Source organism: Artemia franciscana, chromosome 18 (genome assembly GCF_032884065.1).
Source record: "Artemia franciscana chromosome 18, ASM3288406v1, whole genome shotgun sequence".
Taxonomy (NCBI): Eukaryota; Metazoa; Arthropoda; class Branchiopoda; order Anostraca; family Artemiidae; genus Artemia; species Artemia franciscana.
This window is the reverse complement of record NC_088880.1, coordinates 18,408,679-18,429,030: the sequence shown is the minus strand read 5'-3', so window position 1 is coordinate 18,429,030 and position 20,352 is coordinate 18,408,679. Positions and strand designations below refer to the sequence as shown.

General features: G+C 35.3%; 2 protein-coding genes across 4 annotated transcripts in view; both read left to right on the top strand.

Moving 5' to 3' along the window:
• LOC136038701 (extracellular matrix organizing protein FRAS1-like) overlaps positions 1–20,352 on the top strand; it is a 196,884-nt gene that overhangs the window by 27,338 nt on the left and 149,194 nt on the right. For all 3 annotated transcript variants that reach the window (XM_065722012.1, XM_065722013.1, XM_065722014.1), the window contains one exon: positions 13,387–13,628. In XM_065722012.1, the coding sequence (XP_065578084.1) occupies positions 13,387–13,628 (242 nt within the window). The remainder of the gene's footprint in view (positions 1–13,386; positions 13,629–20,352) is intronic.
• LOC136038361 (serine/threonine-protein kinase pim-1-like) lies at positions 14,167–15,706 on the top strand. The gene has a single exon (XM_065721433.1). It carries the CDS (start codon positions 14,544–14,546, stop codon positions 15,564–15,566), a length of 1,023 nt encoding a protein of 340 aa, XP_065577505.1. The 5' UTR covers positions 14,167–14,543; the 3' UTR covers positions 15,567–15,706.

Sequence of the window (20,352 nt, the reverse complement as noted above, 5' to 3'; positions counted from 1 at the left end):
TATAGTTGAGCACAAGGGCGTATCCAGAATTTTTGTTTGCGACAAGGGTTACAAAAAATCTTAAAAACGCATAAAAATTTGTTTGTATTCATTTTGTTTCGTTTTTACGAGTCGAACAAACATTTCAGGGATGGGGGTTCAAACCCAGTCCCTCCCTGGATATAGCCTTGGTTAAGCCCCTTGCCGTTGGATTGCACCCCATACCAAAATCCTAGTATGGTTTGACCCAAAAATCCTAGTAAAACCCCAATCCCAGGTATGGTACCGGCGTATGTAAAACAAGCAATCAATCTAATTACTGAGTGCTGGGTTTTTATAGTTGTTGGATTTTGACCCAGCCCAAATACGTGCATCAATCTTTGATTTATAAATGCTCACAAAACAACTTGTAGCTTTAATTCATATTCTAAAAAAAATCAGGAAATGTCTCTAAAATATCTTTAAATAAAATAGGAAAATCAAGAAAGCGTAAACAAAAACGTTGTACGGCCTTGCTATGGAACATCTTTGACAAGGCTTAATTCAGTCTCTCAAACTTAAAGTGAACCTAAGTTGTTAAAGATGATGCTTGATATACTATGGTTTAACAACATGTTATCATTTGCATAGTCCTTTTCAATTACTTTCTTCTCCTGCCTCTGTTTCTTAGTTTAAAATTAAATATAAAAAATGAAAAAGTTTTTTTCAGCTCAGAGTAAGTATCAACAATAAAACTTAAAACGGACAGAAATTATTACCTATGTGGGGGGGGGGGTATCCCCCTCAGTTCACTCTTCACGCTAAAGTTTTTCGGCACTTTAAACCAAAGTTGCTCATTGTTCTAATTATTAATAGCGACCCTTGTCTTTTAGGATTCGTTTTAAAAAAATGCCAAAAATTTAAACTTTAGAATAAAGAGTAAGGCGTTGAGGAGGGGGAAACCCCCTTCATATACGTAATAATTTCTGTCCGTTTTAAGTTATAAAGTTAATCCTTACTTTGAGCTGAAAAACTTCTTTTTTATTTAATTTCTGATCGTCTTTTTAAATAACGCTAGGGAATCTGGTAGAAAAATCTCTCTCCCCATGGAAATATCCTCTGGACAATTCAATCCTGGTGAAAATTGCAATTCAATCCTGGTGAAAGTTTATCCTGGTCAGTTACCCTTAACATGTCCACCCTTAAAATTGAGTCGGTAAAGAGGAAGCGAGACCTGTAAAGAAATTTTGTATAAGAATTCTGGCGAATTCCCCCATTATACCCCGGACAGTTACCCTTAACATGTCCACGTGTGGAATTGAGTCAGTAAAGAGAAAGTAAGACATAAAGAAATTTCATATAAGAATTCTGGTGGATTTCCCCAGTATAAAATTTACCCTGAATAGTTCACCCCCTGGAAACTGTCCCCCGTGCAAAATCTTCCCAGCAGAAAATTCGTCCTCTCCTCCCCATCTGAAAAATGTATGCATAGTTTCCAATAAAAAATATTATACGCAAACAATAGCCAAATTTTATAACTTAAAGACGTTTTCCCAGAGGTAGTAGGGGCTCATGTTATCTCCAAAGACACAGTTATTGGGCCTTTCTACTATGCTGAACAAATGATTATCTCCAACTTTTGATTGGATGATTCTGGGGAAAACTGGCATGGGAGGTGGCCTAGTTGCCCTCCAATTTTCGGTCACTTAAAAAGAGAATTAGAACTTTTCATTTCCGTTAGAATGAGCCATCTCCCGATATCCTAGGCCCACTGGGTGGATATGATCACCCTTAATAAAAAAAAAATAAACAAAACAAAAACAAAAAAACTGATCTTTCTTGTGGCAAAAAATGCAAAATTCCACATTTTTGCAGATAGGAGCTTGAAACCACTACAGTAGGGTTATTTGAAACTCTGAATCTGATGGTATGATTTTCATTCATATTATATGACTTTTAGGGGTGTTTACCCCTTTTTTAAAAAAATAGGCAAATTTTCTCAGGCTCATACCTTTTAGGGGTGAGACAAACTTAATCAAACTTGAATATTTGAAATAAGCATAAATATCCGAGTCTTTTTATATAATTATTGGTATCAAAATTCTGTTTTTTATTGTTTCGGTTACTATTGAGCCGGACCGCTCCCTACCTATATTTCGTTACCAGGAACTGTTTGATTGGTATCAAAATTCCGTTTTTTAAAGTTTTGGTTACTGTTGAGCCAGGTCACTCCTTACTTGCAGTTCGTTACCACGAACTGTTTGATTACTTAAAGGAAGGAATAAAATATTGTTTGTTTTCTCAGTTTTAATAAGGGGTCGTTATGGTTTGATTATTTTGCCAAAAAGTCCAAATAAGGAATTAAAGTAGATGTCATTTCCTGTTCATTATATCGGCGCTCAACTATCAAAATTTTATGTCTTCATTAAGTAAACTATGTTTTTGGTAGTCGTTGTCTAATACATGGAGTTTCATATATGCGGAACTAAACAAAACGAACACAGGCCGAAATCTCAACGTTTACAATATCTAAGGAAAATTGTATAAATAACTCATACAACATATTTAGTTAGGACAGAAAGTCAGATTGAAGACGCACGCTGGTGGGGTCTTCGGACCAATACTTCTCTCACAAATTTTTTTAATTTTTGTGGGTTTTCCCTACAAATTATATTTTCCACGTAATTTGCGTATTTCTGTGTTACTTAGAAGTGCCGCCAATCTCAAAATTTCCTCCTTGCTCATCGCCGGATTCAGACTACTTCACTAATTTAAATGAATAGGGTGATATTTTATAAGTTACTGTCTTTTAACATTCTTATTTGTAAGTGATGTATGCTTGTTTTCTATCCTGTACTCATATAAGCTAAGTGATTGAAAAAGGGACATGCCTTGACCTGGCATAACGTCAAAGAAATGTCTTTGCCGTTAAGCCAATGGTTATAACTAACTAAGATTAGGCTAATAAATGCTCGGTATTTGCATGATTTATAGTGATATTCTTAAAGTGTAACACCATGACCATTTTTTGGGGACTATTTGAGGAAAAAACACACTTGGGATAAGCGCTCTGCTCAAACTCACTGAGCTAAGACCTTTGACCCCTTTCAGTGGTTTGCCATTTCTTAGAATGCAGGCTATTGGGCTTCGGACTTGTTTCTGTAGACCTATTTCTTCTCCGAGTAGCCCCCCAAAAAACTTGAGTTATACCTTTACTGAGCCTGGAGTAATTCGCCCATATGAGCTGTATGCTGCTGGAGACGCAACACTAAGGCGATTTCGAAATACTAGCTACAGCATTGTACTCAATATTTCCCAGGCACCGCCTTCTTGTAATATATCTATCATCATATAATTTAAGCTGAAAAAAGTAGCGTGTTCATTTCTTACCGGGCCATATCATACTAGACCGTGTAAACGAGGTTAAGTCAGGGTAGCCAACACACGTTCTTTATCAAAAATCTCAGACGCCACTCGATTCTGGGAGGTCAATAAATTGCCATACTGTATTCTGCCAGCAAAGGGTTTTGAGAGGCCCTTTACTGCCCTGGTAAGGCTTAGCTGCCCGGCCACTTTCTCTTTGTAGAATGGAGACACGAAGGTCAAGTTTAAAGCCAAAGTTACAGACAATTTGACCTGTATATTGCTGGACTCGCAATACCGTGGTGACTTTTAACTGCTAGCCGCAGCGTGTATTCAGTATTGTCGAGGAAGCGCTCTCTCTTTTGTAGAGGCTAAAACAAAATTGGAAGTTCAAGATGCAAGAAATCTCGTCCGTATGAGACAAACACTGTGTAATCCCTTTTATAATGGGATTCTTTATCTTAGATTTTTCGGAATAAAATGAAAAATAATTACAAGTCACGTTTGTTTGGCATTATATTTTTGGGGCTTGGGTTTTGAGCGCTGTTAAGGATATGTAATTCCCTGTACATATTTTTATGTAATTAAAATGTTGTAATGTGACAGCCAGCTCAGATCTTATATTCACAATTGGCTTTCATTTACACTTTAAGAAAATTATACATCTTTAAATGGACCTTATTAGCATTGGATAACTGAATCTACATTAAGAAGAACTGTTCTTTATGGCAGACATTATCACACAACCCGTCATCTTTACACGGTCTTTTGAAATATGGCCTCAAAAGTATACAGTGAGTATCCATTTCATGTTAAATGGCAAACAGTTCCTTCTTTGTTATTTGGTTTTGCTTATGTGTCGAAAAATGTATTTAACATAAGATCCAAATATGCCTGTAGTGTAAGATGAAGGCAATAAGCAATGTTCTTTGACATTCGAATATCTTAATTATTGACTGAGTGCTCATAATCTTTTTTTCACCTGCTAAAATTGAGTTTGGCAGAGGTTGCCTAGTTTCTTTTTCTTTAACTAGGCTGATTAAAATAATAAAGTTTAAAAAAAGCGATTCTCAAACAAATGTTAAACGTAATTTCAAAGCCAAAAACGAGCCAAAATAAAGCCATCTTAAGTATGCAGAAATTTCCATGGTTGACATGGTCACCCACTGGCGGGGTCATGCTCCCCCCAGGAAATTGGGGACTATATAGTAATTACGAGGAAACCAAAGAAAATAGAGCAGAGAAGGGGAAAATCATTGGAAAATTGGTGTTGGTTGGCTGCATGCTAATAGGTTTTGACCCTTACAAGGGGTAGTACGAGTTAAATTTTTTCCTTAATGGTCCCTTTTCAGTTTTCCACAAATAATTTTTCTATATGATTCGGCTGGAGTAAAAAAAAATCGAATCGTTTTCAAACAGTTCGTGGTAACGAACTGTAGTAAGGAGCGACCCGGCTCAATAGTAAACGAAACTCTAAAAAAGCGGAATTTTGATACTAATTGATACATTAAAAGAATCAGATTTTTATGTTGACTTTAAATATATAATGTTCAATAAATTTAGTCTTACTCATCAATAGTTACGAGCCTGAGAAAATTCGGCCTGTTTTGGAAAATAGGGGGAAACACTCCCCAAAAGCTATAGAACCTTAACGTCACACCATCAACGTCACATTAAAATCACACCATCGCATTCAGCGTATTAGAGAACCCTACTGTAGAATTTTCAAGCTCCTATCTACAAAAATGTGGAACTTAGAAGATCGATTTTTTGCCAGAAGATCGAACACGGGTGCGTGTTTATTTGTTTGTTTTTTTCCCCAGGGGTGATCGTAACGACCAAGTGGTCCTAGAATGTTGCTAAAGGGCTCATTCTAACGAAAACTAAAAGTTCTAGTGCCCTTTTTAAGTGACCAAAAAAATTGGAGGGCACCTAGGCCCCCTCCCACGGTCATTTTTTCACAAAGTCAACGGATCAATATTTTGAGATAGCCATTTTTTTCAGCATAGTCGAAAAACATAATAACTTTGTCTTTGGGGCTGACTTACTCCCCCACAGTCCCCGGGGGAGGGGCTGCAAGTTACAAACTTTGACCAGCGTTTACATACAGTAATGGTTATTTGGAAGTGTACAGATGTTTTCAGGGGGATTTTTGGTTGGGGAAGGGGGTTGAGGGGAAGGGGATACGTAGGAGGATCTGCCTTTGGAGGAATTTGTCATGGGAGAAGAGAAATTGCAGGAAGGGGGCGTAGGATTTTCTAGCACTATTAAAAAAAAACAATGAAAAAATAAATATGAATAAGTTTTTTTTTCACTGAAAGTAAGGACCAGCATTGAAACTTGAAACGAACAGATATCATTACGCATATGGGGGGTTCATCTCTTCCTAAATACCTCTATCTTCACGCTAAAGTATTTTTAGTAATGTCAACTATTTATTCTACAGCCTTTGTGATTCAGGGGTCAATATTAAAGAATTGGGACAAAATTAAAGCTCTAATGTAAAGAAAGAGGTATTAACGATGGGGTAAACCCCCTCATCTATATAATAAAAATATACGAATATAGATGTTCGTTACGTAAGTTAATTTGTAAGTTATGTATATTTTTTACTAATAAAACGTTCGTTAAAAATTGAAAATTCTAGTTGCCTTTTTAAGTAACCAAAAAAATGGAGTTCAACTAGGCCTCCTTCCCCACCCCTTATTTCTCAAAATCGTCTGATGATAACTAAGAGAAAGCCATTCAGGAAAAAAAAAATTAATACGCAAATTTCGTTTTAATTATTCATTTGCGGAGAGCCAAAATCAAACATGCATTAATTCAAAAACGTTCAGAAATTAAATAAAAAAACAAGTTTTTCAACTGAAAGTAAGGAGCGACATTAAAACTTAAAACGAACAGAAATTACTCCGTGTATGAAAGGGGCTGTTCCCTCCTCAACGTCCCGCTCTTTACGCTAAAGTTATTTACTGTTTTATAAAGTAGAATTGAAAGAGAGAGTCAAACTTTAGCTTAAAAAGCGGGACGCTGAGGAGGGAACAGCCTCTTTCATACACGGAGTAATTTCTGTTCGTTTTAAGTTTTTTATGTCACTCCTTGCTTTCAGTTGAAAAACTTTTTTTTTATTAATTTATAGCAAGGAATGCTAAGTAAATAGCGATCAATAGCGAAAGCAGAAGAACCTAAATATTGATAACACTGGATCAGCTTTTTATTCCAAAGATGTATTTGTTTCGAGTTTAAAGTTAAACATCCCAAGTTATTTGTACATAAGAAAGTTTTCATAATTATAAAAAAAGAAAGAAAGCAACTTAAAAAGAATACAATTCCTATAGAAACACACCGTCAAATTATGTTTATATGTCATAAATTAAATTATGGCATATTATCCTATATGTCTATAGGATTGTCTCCTTAAAAAGGAGACAATTGCTATACAAATACACCGTCAAATTTAGCTTGCCTGAGTACCCATTGAGCCGGTATTTGAAGCTACTATAATAAAAATGTTTATTTCTCCTAGAACGGATGCGATTTTCTGTTTTTATTATTATTTTATTTATTTTTTATGTTTACCGGAAGTGATTTTACTTATCTACTTGCACACTTTTTAAATAGCTTTAATTTCTTATAGTTGTAAAGCATAAAGCTGTCAAATATATCGGTTTTGTATTCAAAATTAAATTAAAAACATCAGTATTACTCAGGAATGTTCAACCCTTGCTGCCTTTCTCAATAATGCTCATAGGAATTTGATTTGAATTCACTAATCTTGGTTTCAATACTTTACAAAGCAACGAGTTAAAAAACCTTAAATATATCTGTGTTTGATAACCAAGTTCACAAATATCGATAATGTTCAATAATGTCCGTCCAACACATAAACATCACCCAATAAAACTGAATGTTAGGAGTTTCTATTTTACTTTTCATAAGTCGGCTATTGTTTTGTGTATTTTTTTTGTAACTTTTGTTGCTTTACCTCTTTCATTTTTATATACTTTTACTTTGATAAATTTTTTATCAAAAAACTTTCGAAAAATTTCGATAGAAATTTCAAAAAAAAATAAACAACAAAAGAGAACGTTGAAATATTGAGTATTTTTTCTGCGTAAGCATAAGTATCGTGTTCATAAAACTATAAAAAACATTTATCAACTTAAAGTCAGGAGCAACTTTAAAAGGTTGCTCCTTTTAAAGTCACATAAGAAGTGAAGTTAGGTTAATCATAATGAAATATACCAAAATATAATGAAAATATAATGCTTAGTACATATAATAATAAAATATGGGCTATATATTTGCACATTTAGGGGGGAAGGGTGGAGGGTGCTGGTAAAGTAACCTAATCTAAAATTACCCCCAGGCCATCCCTCCCCCCTAATTTATAAATATATAGCTTGAATTATACAAGTCCATTGCAATTTGTCACCCATCATTAGTCTTTATGGCTGAAACCGGTTTTATCAGATCTTACATTCATCAAACTTCTCGACTGTGTTTGGTATAACACATAAGTACCCTTTAAAATTTAAAACGAACTGATATTATTCTGTATATAAGGGTGACTGCCACCTCCTCAACTCCCCGCTCATTAAGTGAAAGTTTTTAGTCCTTTGAAAAACCTTCGTCTTAAAATTATTTTTGACTTTTATTTACATAATAAACAAAATATAAACTATAACAGATATAAATCACTACCCTAGGGGGAAATTTAAATTTTGCTAACGAGTAGCGATTAGCTACATAAACATTCCTAGACATCCTAGACTAAAAATAATATTAAAAAAAACTACATAAATTTTCCTCGAAGAATTCTACACTAATTAACATAATAATGAAAAGAGAAGAAAAAGGACAATCACCTTCTCTCAAATACCCCCAGGGTAACAACCCTCATCAAAATACAACTCCCTCCACTCCAACCCCTTTAACCTACTCTTCCCTCCAGCCCTATAACCCACTCCAATCCCCCCAAATAAAAAAAATAATTTCCCAACAAATACTCTTTTAATTTTTTTTTTTAAACTGTGGGAGGTTCTCAGTCTCCCTAACACTCACAGGAAGAGAATTCCATACAGAAGGGCCAAGATACTTCAAAGTAAAATCAGATCTTGCTCTATATTGAATATCCACAACCAAGTCATCACATCTTTTTGTATCATGCTCATGAACAGAACTTCTAAAACGGTAAAACTCATTGAAAGTTTCCGGGACTAGATTATGCACATAATTAAACACAAACACCGCCGCTTGATAGTCCAATATTTGTCCAAGATTGAGTAGCCTTAGAGACTTAAAGCATGCACTGGTGTCTTTAGCATTTTTTTACATACTTCCCAATTATTCTTGCTGCATTATTTTGTAGAATTTGCACACGCTCGTAATTAACATAAAAGTTGCTGCTCCAAACTAAACATCTGTATGATATATACGGGTAGATTATTGCAAAATATATCGTGCGAACAGTACGTTCCGGCAGAATATGCTTCAGTCTTCTGAGGATGCCAACTCCATGTGCAATTTTGGCGGAAGTAATGTCATAATGATGCTTCCACGATAAATTGGAATCAATATGGAAGTCAAGGCACCGCAGTGATTTAACTTGTAAAATAGGTTTTTCACTTAATAGGACCTTACTACTTACATCAGCAGAATCACTCACTCTACAGAATGTCAATAAAAATATTTTCTTTACATTCACACACAGCAAACTTAAACTTGTAAACATCTCTAATCTTTTGAGTGCATCATTAGCTTTTACTATTAAATCATCGACTGATTTTACAAATACTGTTAGCACAGTGTCATTCGCAAAAGAAGTAATGCATGCAACCTGCAGATAAAAGCGCATCATGTCCACGTAAACTAGATAAAGTGAAAGGCTTAGCACAGAGCCGTGAGGTAAAAGACGGGAAAAGACGATGATACTACATCATGGCCCTTTCATTGGCCCTTGTGTTCAGTAAATGTTCTTAAAGAATTGAGACCAAAAGTCATACTTTAGAGTAAAGAGTAAGGTGTTAAGGAGGAGACAGCCTCTCTCATAAAGAATGATTTATGTTCATGTAAGGCTTCAAAGCTGCTCCTTACTTTCAGTTGAAAAACTAGTTTCTTATAAATTTAATCTCTGACTGTTTTCCAAATCATGTCCAGGCCCAACCAAGATATAATGTGGGGTAGCTGCTCCTTAAACCTCTGGATTATTTCTGTTAAAATCTATATATCAGTAATTGCAAATTATACAGCCCGACTTCTTTCAGTTTATCTGCTTAAGAAATAAAATGTTGAATTGCAGGTTGTAACAAGGTGCACCACGTCCGCCTATTCTATTAAAATATATCTGTGAAGAATGCGTCTTTTCTATAATTGGTAACCATTGCCCTCTTGGCTGCACGGGCATGTTACCCTTCCCCCACGAAGGGAAATTTTATGACCTTTTGAGCACTCAGAGTAAAATTGCTGTTACAAAATCCTTATTCGATGCCATTGGGGGCTCCTGGAGCGAAAATTCCATAAGAGAGGGATGGTTTTCTTCCAATCAGTTTTGGCCTTTTTTAAAGACACTAGAATTTACGATTCTCAACCAAATGAGCCCCCTACAAAGTTGCTCTCTGAGATCTCTTTTATACGAAGTGGACGGGAAAAGTTTATATCAAAGTCAACGCTACTTCGTGTTTGTTAAGTTGTTTTTTACTATTATTGTGTTTTTTTTTTCCTGTCAGTAGAATGTGGTGTTCACTTGAAATATTACCAGTTATGCACTTGAACAGTGTTCAATAATTTCGTTTGGTACTTTTTAAAATTTCATCCTTTAATTTCAGTCGACAATGTGTTTTTTTTTTCTTTAATTTGGCCCATTTTTTACTAACCAAACTGCGGAGATCGCGATAATACTGTGCTTCGCTAAAACAGGTATCAATCTCGCGAGACAACTAAGCTCTAATTTCTTAACCGTGTTTTGATAAAATCAAGCATCTTCCTGTAATAATAACAATTGAGATGGTGCCAAATTGAATTGGTAGTTATGTCATTTTGTGACACAAAACATGAATTCTGCCGAAAGAGGGCAAAATGCCGGGGAATGCGAATTCTACGACGGCTAATCGATTTGCTATGACCTGAAACCCCCAGAAGGTTTTGAGCCCCCCCCCCATCCGAAACACAAGGCTTTTTTTGCATGCTTAGCATGCATCTCAATACTTATTACTAGTTCTTTTTTACTGTCAGGCTAGCAGCTTACGGCAGGATTACCGGGGGGTGTTTAATTTCTCATTTAAAAGCTACTGCCTCTCTCCATTTGCCTCTTATTGAGTTAGTCTTAGTATTTCCATCGTAAAGTGGCGTATGGCACTAAAGTCGTCCTTTTTCACTATTTCTGGTGAAGAATAACTGGGAAGCAAAATTAGAGCACTATTGAATTCTCCTTGGTGGAAAACAGGTTTGCAATTCCTCCTCTTGCAAACCACCTCCCAGCCCCTTTAGTTAGCAAAAACTAAAAAACACGTGTTTTGAAAAATCTGCCTTATGAAAAAAATGCATTTTTTTTTGTTTTTCATTTTTATCAAAATACTTAAATTTATTATGTATAAATTCTCAAAGATAACGTTGACAACCTACCCCTTTGACTTTTTAGTTATTTGACAAAGTTGCGTATCTTGTGGGAAAGTCTATGGGAGGTAGGAAGTAAAAGCTACAACTAATGTCCTATTTAAACAAAAATCGTATTGGATTCTTCAGTTTTATGGCCTAAATTAAAACTAAGACCTTTGAGTGAGGTTTATTGCGTGCATTTGGAAAAACGAGTAAAAATTAAAAAAAAAAAATCCTCGCGGAAGTAAAGAGCAAAGCAAAAACTTAGAATGAATAGAAATTACCACTTTGCAGATTATGCAAGATGTATGTGCAAAACTAACTCAGTTTACTTAAAAGTAAACTGACTCGTGACACTCTCCAATATCCGTAGATTTCTAAAATATAGCGCTTTGCTGAAAACTGAGCTTCTTAAGTTTTTAGAGAATTGTCTTTATATGCTAAGAGTTTTCTGTATCATGGTCAATGAAAGACTATTGAGGGACTTATAGATTAGTCTTTTATTTCCTGAAGATTACTCACGGAATTTTTCTGCCTCCAAAAGAATATCCTGTTTTTGGGGGTTTGGTTTTGTGTTTTCACTAAGGCACTAGTTTATAAAATGCTAAAAGGTGATATATCTTGTGTAATCCGCGAAGCAGTAATTTTTGTTCGTTTTAATTCTCGACTTCGTTGTTTATTTTTCGTAAGAAAAACGGTGTTATCTTAAGTCAATTTCGTAATAATGATATTTCTTAGCCCAAAAAGTGAGTCCTGAGTACAAAAAAAAATAATGAAAAATCATTAAAAGGCCTTGAAGTTTCTGATTGCGATTTGGCCTAAAAAGTCCTCGTCTCCCTTGCGTGCATATCACCGCACTTTTCATATATTGTGTATATCTCCAATGGACTATAAATACAAAAAAAAACCTGTTTTGGATTTTTTCTCTACTTTGCTCAGTTTCTAGAAACACTCACAGTGTGCTAGGTTTGTTGTTGTTTTTGGCTGGTATGAAAATGGAATGAAAACGTCTTGACGCCGAAAGTAACCGTAAGTGGTTGTGTCTAAAATCTGATAGAAAACAATTTTTGTGTATATTTTAAGTAGCAGCATAAACGGACAGGTTTTAACGTAAAGAAAATTATGGCTCCCATATGACAAAGCAAAAAATGTTGAATCTTGGTAGTATATCAAAGCAAAAATTATAGGCCTTGAATCCCTGCTGCTATTAACAAATGTTTTGTTGTCTAGTAATGAAATACATGAAACCTTATTTGTAGAAAAATGATCAATTTATGTTTCATCATGTCATTATTTTTGAAGTAGTTTTGTATCATCTTTGCAAAATAATTAATGTTTTACCAGTTAAGAACCAAACAATGGTAGACCACTACGTCTTATTTTAAAAAAGAGAAAAAAATTAACCTGTTTGAGTTACTAAAGTCTTCCCTATAAATGGTAATTCATCACGAACTATTCAAAGTCATTAGATTAACCACGAATCTAATGAAGAGCACTACGTCAAAAAAATGACACTGAAAGTGGTTTGGCTCGAGAACTTCATCCAAGTTTCACGTTTTTCTCAGCGGCTCAGGATTCAAATAAATTTCAAACTGGCAAGTCGGTTTTTTTTTTAGGGGAAGAGGGAATTGCTAAAATACTAAAGACCAGGTAAAAGACTTTGCGTTAAGGGAAATAATCACAACAGGGATATTGGGATGGGTGCCTAGCCCTCTCCCCTCCCTCGACATGTTCCCAAGTCTTAGAAGACGCTGGTGTCATTTTAGCGACATATTCCCCTTTTTAACAAATAGTTGATAACTTTTATTCATATGAGTATGGCTTCTCTGGTCCCTAACGAGCGTTTGGCTTCTTTGGCTCTTTGTGAAGATTTTGCTTCTATAGCCCTTCCTCAAATAGTGTCTCTGGTGGGGCAGAATGAGACTAGACAGTTTTCGGAAGAGAATAAACTGAACTCGCAGTTGGGCGAACGTGGTCTATCAGTCTCGTTCGTGTAACATGTCAGTCTCGGTAGTCTCAGCCATGAGCCCTATCAAAGTTGGGCTAGAACCACCTGTTTCAGATAACTGGACAGGTGAGTCTCAAGTTCAAACCTTGATTCTCATTGAATTTTTATTTTTTGGGAGTAAATAAATAAAAAATTTTCTTTGTCAGTACCTTATATTTTTTTTTAACGGTGGCTTGCTTTCAGATACAGAAAAAGTACGGCTTTTTCATAGGTTTACTAACGTTGGCCATAGGTCTAACAATCTGGAACTTACTCTGAATAGAAGATTATTTGAAACAGAAGATAACGTTTTGTTTTCTGATTGCGTCCTGATACTAAAAACAAATATAGAAGAATAATAATTGATTGTCCTCAATGTCAAAAGAAAACTTGGAACTTTAAAACAGAATAAACCATGTGTTTTATAGAATGTCGTCATATTGATTGTTCAATGCTTAGGTCCATCTTCTTGACTCTTATAGCTTGTCATGGAACATGTGCTTCGTGCCACCTAACCCAGAACAATAGTCGCTCTGTGCGGTGTGATTCTTGCAAGGATAAAACAAGACTGATTCAGGGCCATCGTTGTGTTCGCCATTGTGAGAGTGGTTGGTTCCAAGATGGTAGGATTTGCAAAAAATGTCATGTGTCATGTGGCGAGTGCGTATACTCTGGGCCTAAAGGTTGTCAAAGCTGCCGTAGGGGACTCTACCTGACCCAATACGTAAGTATTATTCAATTTATATAGGAAAGAATTTTTAAGCAACTAATGAAGTTTAAAAGTGAAAACACCCAAAACTTATTTTTCACCTATTTTGCTCAATATTTTTCTCTGTCAATCAAACAAGCTTCAAGCCTTTTGGATTCTTTACGGAGTGTGTGCTTACAAAGAGCTTCATTATAGTAAGGACTTTCGAACTTAGCCTCTACTTCTAGATATGTCAATTAATAACGTTCTTGCCGCAAAGCGTCTCAAAACTTGATTCTGTTCTTAAGAAGCGACCAATGACGTCATTACCATTAGCATTTTGAACTGTCTTATTCTTTCATGGGTCAGACAATGACGTCATTCTCAGAAGATTTTCTCCGATTTACTTACTACCTTTCCCATGATTCCCTACTTTTCGCGTGTTTTTAGATACGATTTTTCCTTGAGCATGTTCCTTTTTTTTAAAGTTCGTGGTAACAAACTGTAAGTAAGGGGTGACCAATAGTAACCAAAACTAAAGAAAAAAAAATTGACTAGAGCGATGGCTGATAAAATTGACTAAGAAATAAGTAAAGAGCGATGTGTCACCTATAGTATTATTAGAGATATCTTCTCTCGATGCATGACAAATGTGTTATAATAGACCCTCGTGATATCACGATATCATGGGGATATCAATATATGTGTACCCAAAAACAAATTTAGCTAACTCACACTTAACTTAAAAAAAGAAGAAGAAAATTGTTGCATAATTATTGTGAAGTTAATATTGACATTTTAAGAGTGTTTTGGAGATTTTAAATGTCGTATATAATTATTATTTACTTGTCTTGTGAAGATGATGTTAACGAGAAGATAAGTGTTATAATTAATATGAAGATACTATAACAAAATATTATAAAGCTATATTTTTCTTAGTAAGAAGTGATCATGCCTGGGCTAAGTAATGGAGTATCTGCTGTTCGAATTCAAAAATCTTACTCCTCTTTTTTTGAGCCAGAAGGAATTGAAGAAATTGACTATGACCTTTGCGGCCACATTGGCCAGATCGGGGCTAGTTTTGATGAAAGTGGCATGGATTTAGACGAAATCTGCTCGCTCACCATGAAAGAAAAACATCGATTTGATAGTCGCTTTTCTGTTACTGACCAGCAGCTTGGAAGTGGAACGTTTGGGAAAGTCTATCTTGGGGCAGATAAATCTGGCGGTGGAAAAGTAGCCATTAAGAAAATAAAGAAACGCGAAATATTCGATTTCACTGTGAACGAAAGGGGAAAAGTGGTTCCTATGGAAATTGAGATACTGGGAAAAATCAAAGGTCTAGATGGTTTCGTTCAAATTATCGACTCCTTTGAAATGGGTGATGAATTTTGGCTTGTCACGGAATTTTTTGAAAAGTCGTTGGACCTAAATAGTTTTATTAAGTGTCAACAGGGACTTAGTGAGAAACAGGCACTTTTCATCTTCAGAAAAGTTTGTAAGTGTGTCCTAAGACTGTTTAATCGTAAAATTATCCACAGAGACATAAAGCCAGAAAACATTATTATTACCCCCGAAGCAACAATAAAATTAATTGATTTTGGAAGTGCCACACATATTGACAGGGCTCTAGAGAATCTTGTTGCCACGACACTTTATTTACCGCCTGAGTTTTTACGCGAAGAAATATACAAACCTGAGGCTGTGGCGGTTTGGTCCTTGGGCTTGGTTTTGGCTGGCCTTCTCACTGGGAAAAATGTCTTCGCAAAACACATATCACCATACGCGGTTAGTTATGAAGAAGCATTGGAAGCGTTAGTTATGAAAAGCGTTAGAAGTGTTATAAAGAACATAACGCCCACCTTTTCGACACAAGTAAAAGACCTGCTAAGTAAGTGTTTGGACGAGGATCCAGATGAAAGAATTACACTGAGAGACATATTAAAGCACAAATGTTTCAATGTTTTGAATTGATTTTTTTTTTCGTATACTTTTACAGTTGTGTTGCGTGAATTCAAAAAAAGTTTATCCCCTTTTCCAAATAATTAATTCAACAAAACCTTTTCGGCAAAAAAAAGTAAAAGATAAATAAAGGGACATATAAAAACCTAATAGAAGCAGAAATAAATTCTTATTATAATTAAATAAAAAACAAGTTTTTTTCAACTGAAAGTAAGGAGCAACATAAAAAATTAAAACGAACAGAATTACTCCGTAAATGAAAGGGGCTGTTGCCTCCTCAACGCCCCACTCTTTACGCTAAAGTTTGACCCTTTCATACGACTCTACTTTTTAAAACAATAAAAAAAGTTTAGCGTAGTGGGGTGTTGAGGAGGGAACAGTCCCTTTCATATACGGAGTAATTTCTGTTCGTTTTTACTTTTAATTTCGCTCCTTACTTTCAGTTGAAAAAACTTGTTTTTTTATTTAATTTCCGAACGTTTTTGAATTGATGCATATTTTGATTTTAGCTCTCCGCACATGAATAAGTAAAACGAAATTTGTATATTAATTTTGTTTTGGCTAAATGGCTTTTTCATAGCTTTGATAGTAAGATTTTGAGAAAACAAGGGTGGGGGAGGAGGCCTAGTTGCCCTCCAATTTTTGGTTACTTAAAAGGCAACTAGAAGTTTTAATTTTTTACGATCGTTTTTGTTAGTAATAAATATACATAACGAGTATATTTTTATTACGTAAAGATATGAGAAGGTTCTCTCGTTAATACCTCGCTCTTTACATTAAAGCTTAAATTTTATCCCAATTCTTTAAGAATGACCCATGAATCACAAAGGTCGTAGAATAAATAGTTGAAATGACAAAAATTGCTTTAGCGTAAAGAGCGAGTTATTTAGGAGGAGATGAACCTCCTCGTATGCGTAATAATTCCTGTTCGTTTTAAGTTTTAATGCTGCTTCTTACATCCAGTTGAAAAAACTGTTTCATATTTTTTTTTCTTTTTTTATTCTAGAAAATCCTGCACCCCTTTCATGGAAAGTTTCTTCCCCCACGATAAAATCTCCATGGAAATATCATCCAAAGTAGCCCCCTGACCTCGACCCCCTCCCCACAACAAGAAAAAATCCCCCTGAAAATGTTTGTGCACTTCCCAATAACCATTAGTATATGTAAACAATGGTGAAAGTTTGTAACTTGCAGCCCCTCCCCGGGGACTGTGGGGTAGTAAGTCAACCCCAAAGACATATTTATTTGGATTTTCGACTATGCTGAACAAAATGGCTATCTCAAAATTTTGATCCGTTTTCGGGAAAAAAATGAGCGTGGGAGGGGGCCTTGGTGTCCTCCAATTTTTTGGTCACTTAAAAAGGGGACTAGAATTTTTAATTTACGTTAGAATGAGCCCTTTCACGACATTCTAGGACTTCTGGGTTGACACGATCACCCCTGAGGAAAATAAAGAAAAAAACAACAAATAAACACGCACCCGTGAGCTGTCTTCTGGCAAAAAAAAAATACAAAATTCCACATTTTTGTAGGTAAGAGCTTGAACTTCTACAATAGGGTCCTCTAATAGCTGAATGTTATGGTGTGATTTTCGTTAAGATACTATGACGTTTAGGGGGTGTTTCCCTCTATTTTCCAAAATAAGGTAGATTTTCTCAGGCTCGTAACTTTTGACAGGTAAGAATCAATTTGATGAAGCCTATATATTTAAAATCAGCATAATAATGTGATTATTTTGATGTATTTATTAGTAACAAATTTCCATTTTTTGGAGTTTTGGTTTCTATTGAGGCCGGTCCCTCCTTACTACAGTTTGTTACCACGAACTGTTTGATTCAAACTTAAAATGAACAAAAATTACTATCATTGAATAAACAAAGCCCCAACGAACAGAAATTAAAATACAGAATTGTATCAAGGATAAAGAAAACAGATACCATTCATGAAAATGACTGTGTGGGTGGGGGGGTGTATTTTTCAATATCTAGGGGAGCAAATTTTTCGTTTTTCTTTTTTCAAACAACATTTGTATTTGAAGTGACCAAGGGCGTACGTAAGGTTTCTTAATGAATTTTGCAGAAACAAAAGAAAGAGAAGTAATATTAGAATTCAGAGCTTTGGTGATATCACCTTTATGTTGTTGTAGGCGTTTCTCGAAATTCTGGTGGGTTCTCCCTATATAGAATTTGCCACATTCGCATGGTATTTGATAGACACCTCTTTGGCGAGTAACTGGAGTCTTATCTTCACCAGAATTTTTATTATTATTATTATTATTATTAGTATTATTATTATTATTAATAAATAAACGAGGATACCCACTTCCCGATAGGTGGTTCGAATCAAAACCATCCCCCACAAGTTAAAAGAGGTATCGTAATATCTCTCGTAGATCGTGCCCTGAATATTTGTTCTGATTCCTACATCACAGCTGAACTAGATTTTATCAGGGACATACTTTTTGGAAATGGGTATCCTCTTTTATTTATTAATAGTACAATTAACCGTTGAGTGAAAAGACACTCCCATAAAATCAACGATAATTTACCATGTGAAAATCCCGATAAGCCCCAAAACATAATTTACCTCCCATTTATCCCAAAAATCACTAAAAATCTTAAAAAAGTATGCACACAAAATAATCTGTATGTTGTATTTACCAATAATTTGAAAATCATAAATCTCCTAAATTCTGGTAAAGATAAGACTCCAGTTACTCGCCAAAGAGGTGTCTATCAAATACCATGCGAATGGGGCCAATTCTATGTAGGGAGAACCCACCAGAATTTCGAGAAACGCCTACAACAACATAGAGATGATATCACCAAAGCTCTGAATTCTAATATTACTTCTCTTTCTTTTGTTTCTGCCTTAAGTAGCCATATTTTCGAAAATCCTAGCCACAAAATACTTTTTGAAGAATCCGCCATTTTTAGCAATGATCTAGGCATAAAGCAAGTAGTTCGAGAAGCAATGGAAATGAGACTTAATATTAATAATAATATTACCTTAAATAGGGATTTAGGAGAATATTCACTAAATGCTTTATACACAAATTTAATTGAAAATGACCTTACGAAATATTTTAAAAACCAATAGATATTAACACAGAACCTGTCACAAATAGACCTATAAGATCAGCAGCGTAAAAGCTAGGCTGGCATTCAAAACCTGTTTTTAAATCATTTTCTCTCATTTCATTGAATTGCCTCGTTTCATAACAATTTATTTATCAGTCCTGGTTGAACTTCGCTTAGGTAAGGATGCTAGGACTGCTTTGAAAAACTGTTCATTTTAGTTTTATTGATTTTATCCTCTTGTAAGTTGTTTTTTCTTATTTGTATTGCTGAGGACGGCCCTTGGACATAGGGCCGAAATATTCATTCTAATTTATTTCCCACTGTCTTAAAAAATCCCTATTGTTCTCCTTGTTTTTGGTGTTTGTGTCATTTTATTTACTTCATTTCCAACTTTTCTTTGAAAAACTTGTTTTGTGGAGTTTTCTTTTTAATTATTAAGTAGGGAAAGATAAATGTTATGATTCAAAATCGTTGCAAACAAAGCTCATCGTAGCACTTACCCCTTCCCCCACCTCGGAATTTTATGGCAAGGCTCATGATGCCCTGCCTCATCGTATCCACCTCTGTGCCGGCAGGCATGTGAAATTAATGTTTTCTGCTACGTAGAAACATTTTCTACAATGAGTGGGGCACTATTACCCCTTGCAACAATGATAAGGATTTAGACCAAAATTATTCCTTGGAATCGAGAGCGAATAAATATTAGCTTCTCCGTCCCCAAAACTTACTCTGTATTTATCTAAAAGCTCAATGAAAATTGGATTAACTGGGACACTGCAATGCATTTTCTGAAGTCTCTGCCCCGACCTCCTCTAACAAAGTGACCCACCACCCTTCCTTCATAATTTTATGAGATATGAAACATTTAACTTTAATTAAAAGAAAGCTTTTAAATTAATGCCAAGAAAATATTGTGTAATAAGAAGAAAAATATCAAACCTTGCATCATTATTAATCAGACTTCCTAAATGAAGGAAATTGAGAGGTTGATTGCTGCTCCCTCCTTCATACCCCTTTTGATGTTTATGTGAAGGTTCATGGAGAGTTAGACAATTTGGGTATTGAAATTGGCTCTTTTAGGCATCTCTCGCCCCTCGCCTGCACAATGAATCAGCGTTCCTCCTTCGTATAAGCTGATGCTCAATTATACGTCGTTTAACACAACTTCGCGAGAAATTTACTGAGTCAACTTAATTAGTTCAAGGATTAAGAAATATCAGTATTGACCATACATTTTGCGTGTATCACGTGACCTTTTAGGAACTAGTGCGCCACCATGCGACATTACTTCCTTTGAAAGTGGGAAGTTCGATATGTGGTGTTTGATATTTTTAAATTAATCGACTATGTCGATATTTTCAGTTGATAGCAACAGAAGGTCCTTTTTAGGGAAAAATTGTAGTTTGGCACCACAAAATGGTAGGAAACGCCACTCTCCCATTTCACAATCTTTTTGGTTACTTAAAATACGGCACTTGAACTTTTAATTTATGTTCGAATGAGTCCTCTCTCGACTCTCTAGGACCATCATTTGGTACGATTACCTAGGGAAAAAAAGAGAGAGGAAAACAGTAACTAATAAACATGCATCAGTGATCTTCCTCTGGAAAAAATTGCAAAATTCTGCATTTTTATAAATAGGAGCTCGCAACCATTACAGTTGGGTTCTCCGATACGCTGAAGCGAGTTATGTGATCTTCAATGGTTATATATTTGGA

Coding starts and splice junctions, on each gene's coding strand:
- LOC136038361 (XM_065721433.1), top strand. CDS start 14,544: ATGCCTGGGCTAAGTAATGGAGTATCTGCTGTTCGAATTCAAAAATCT.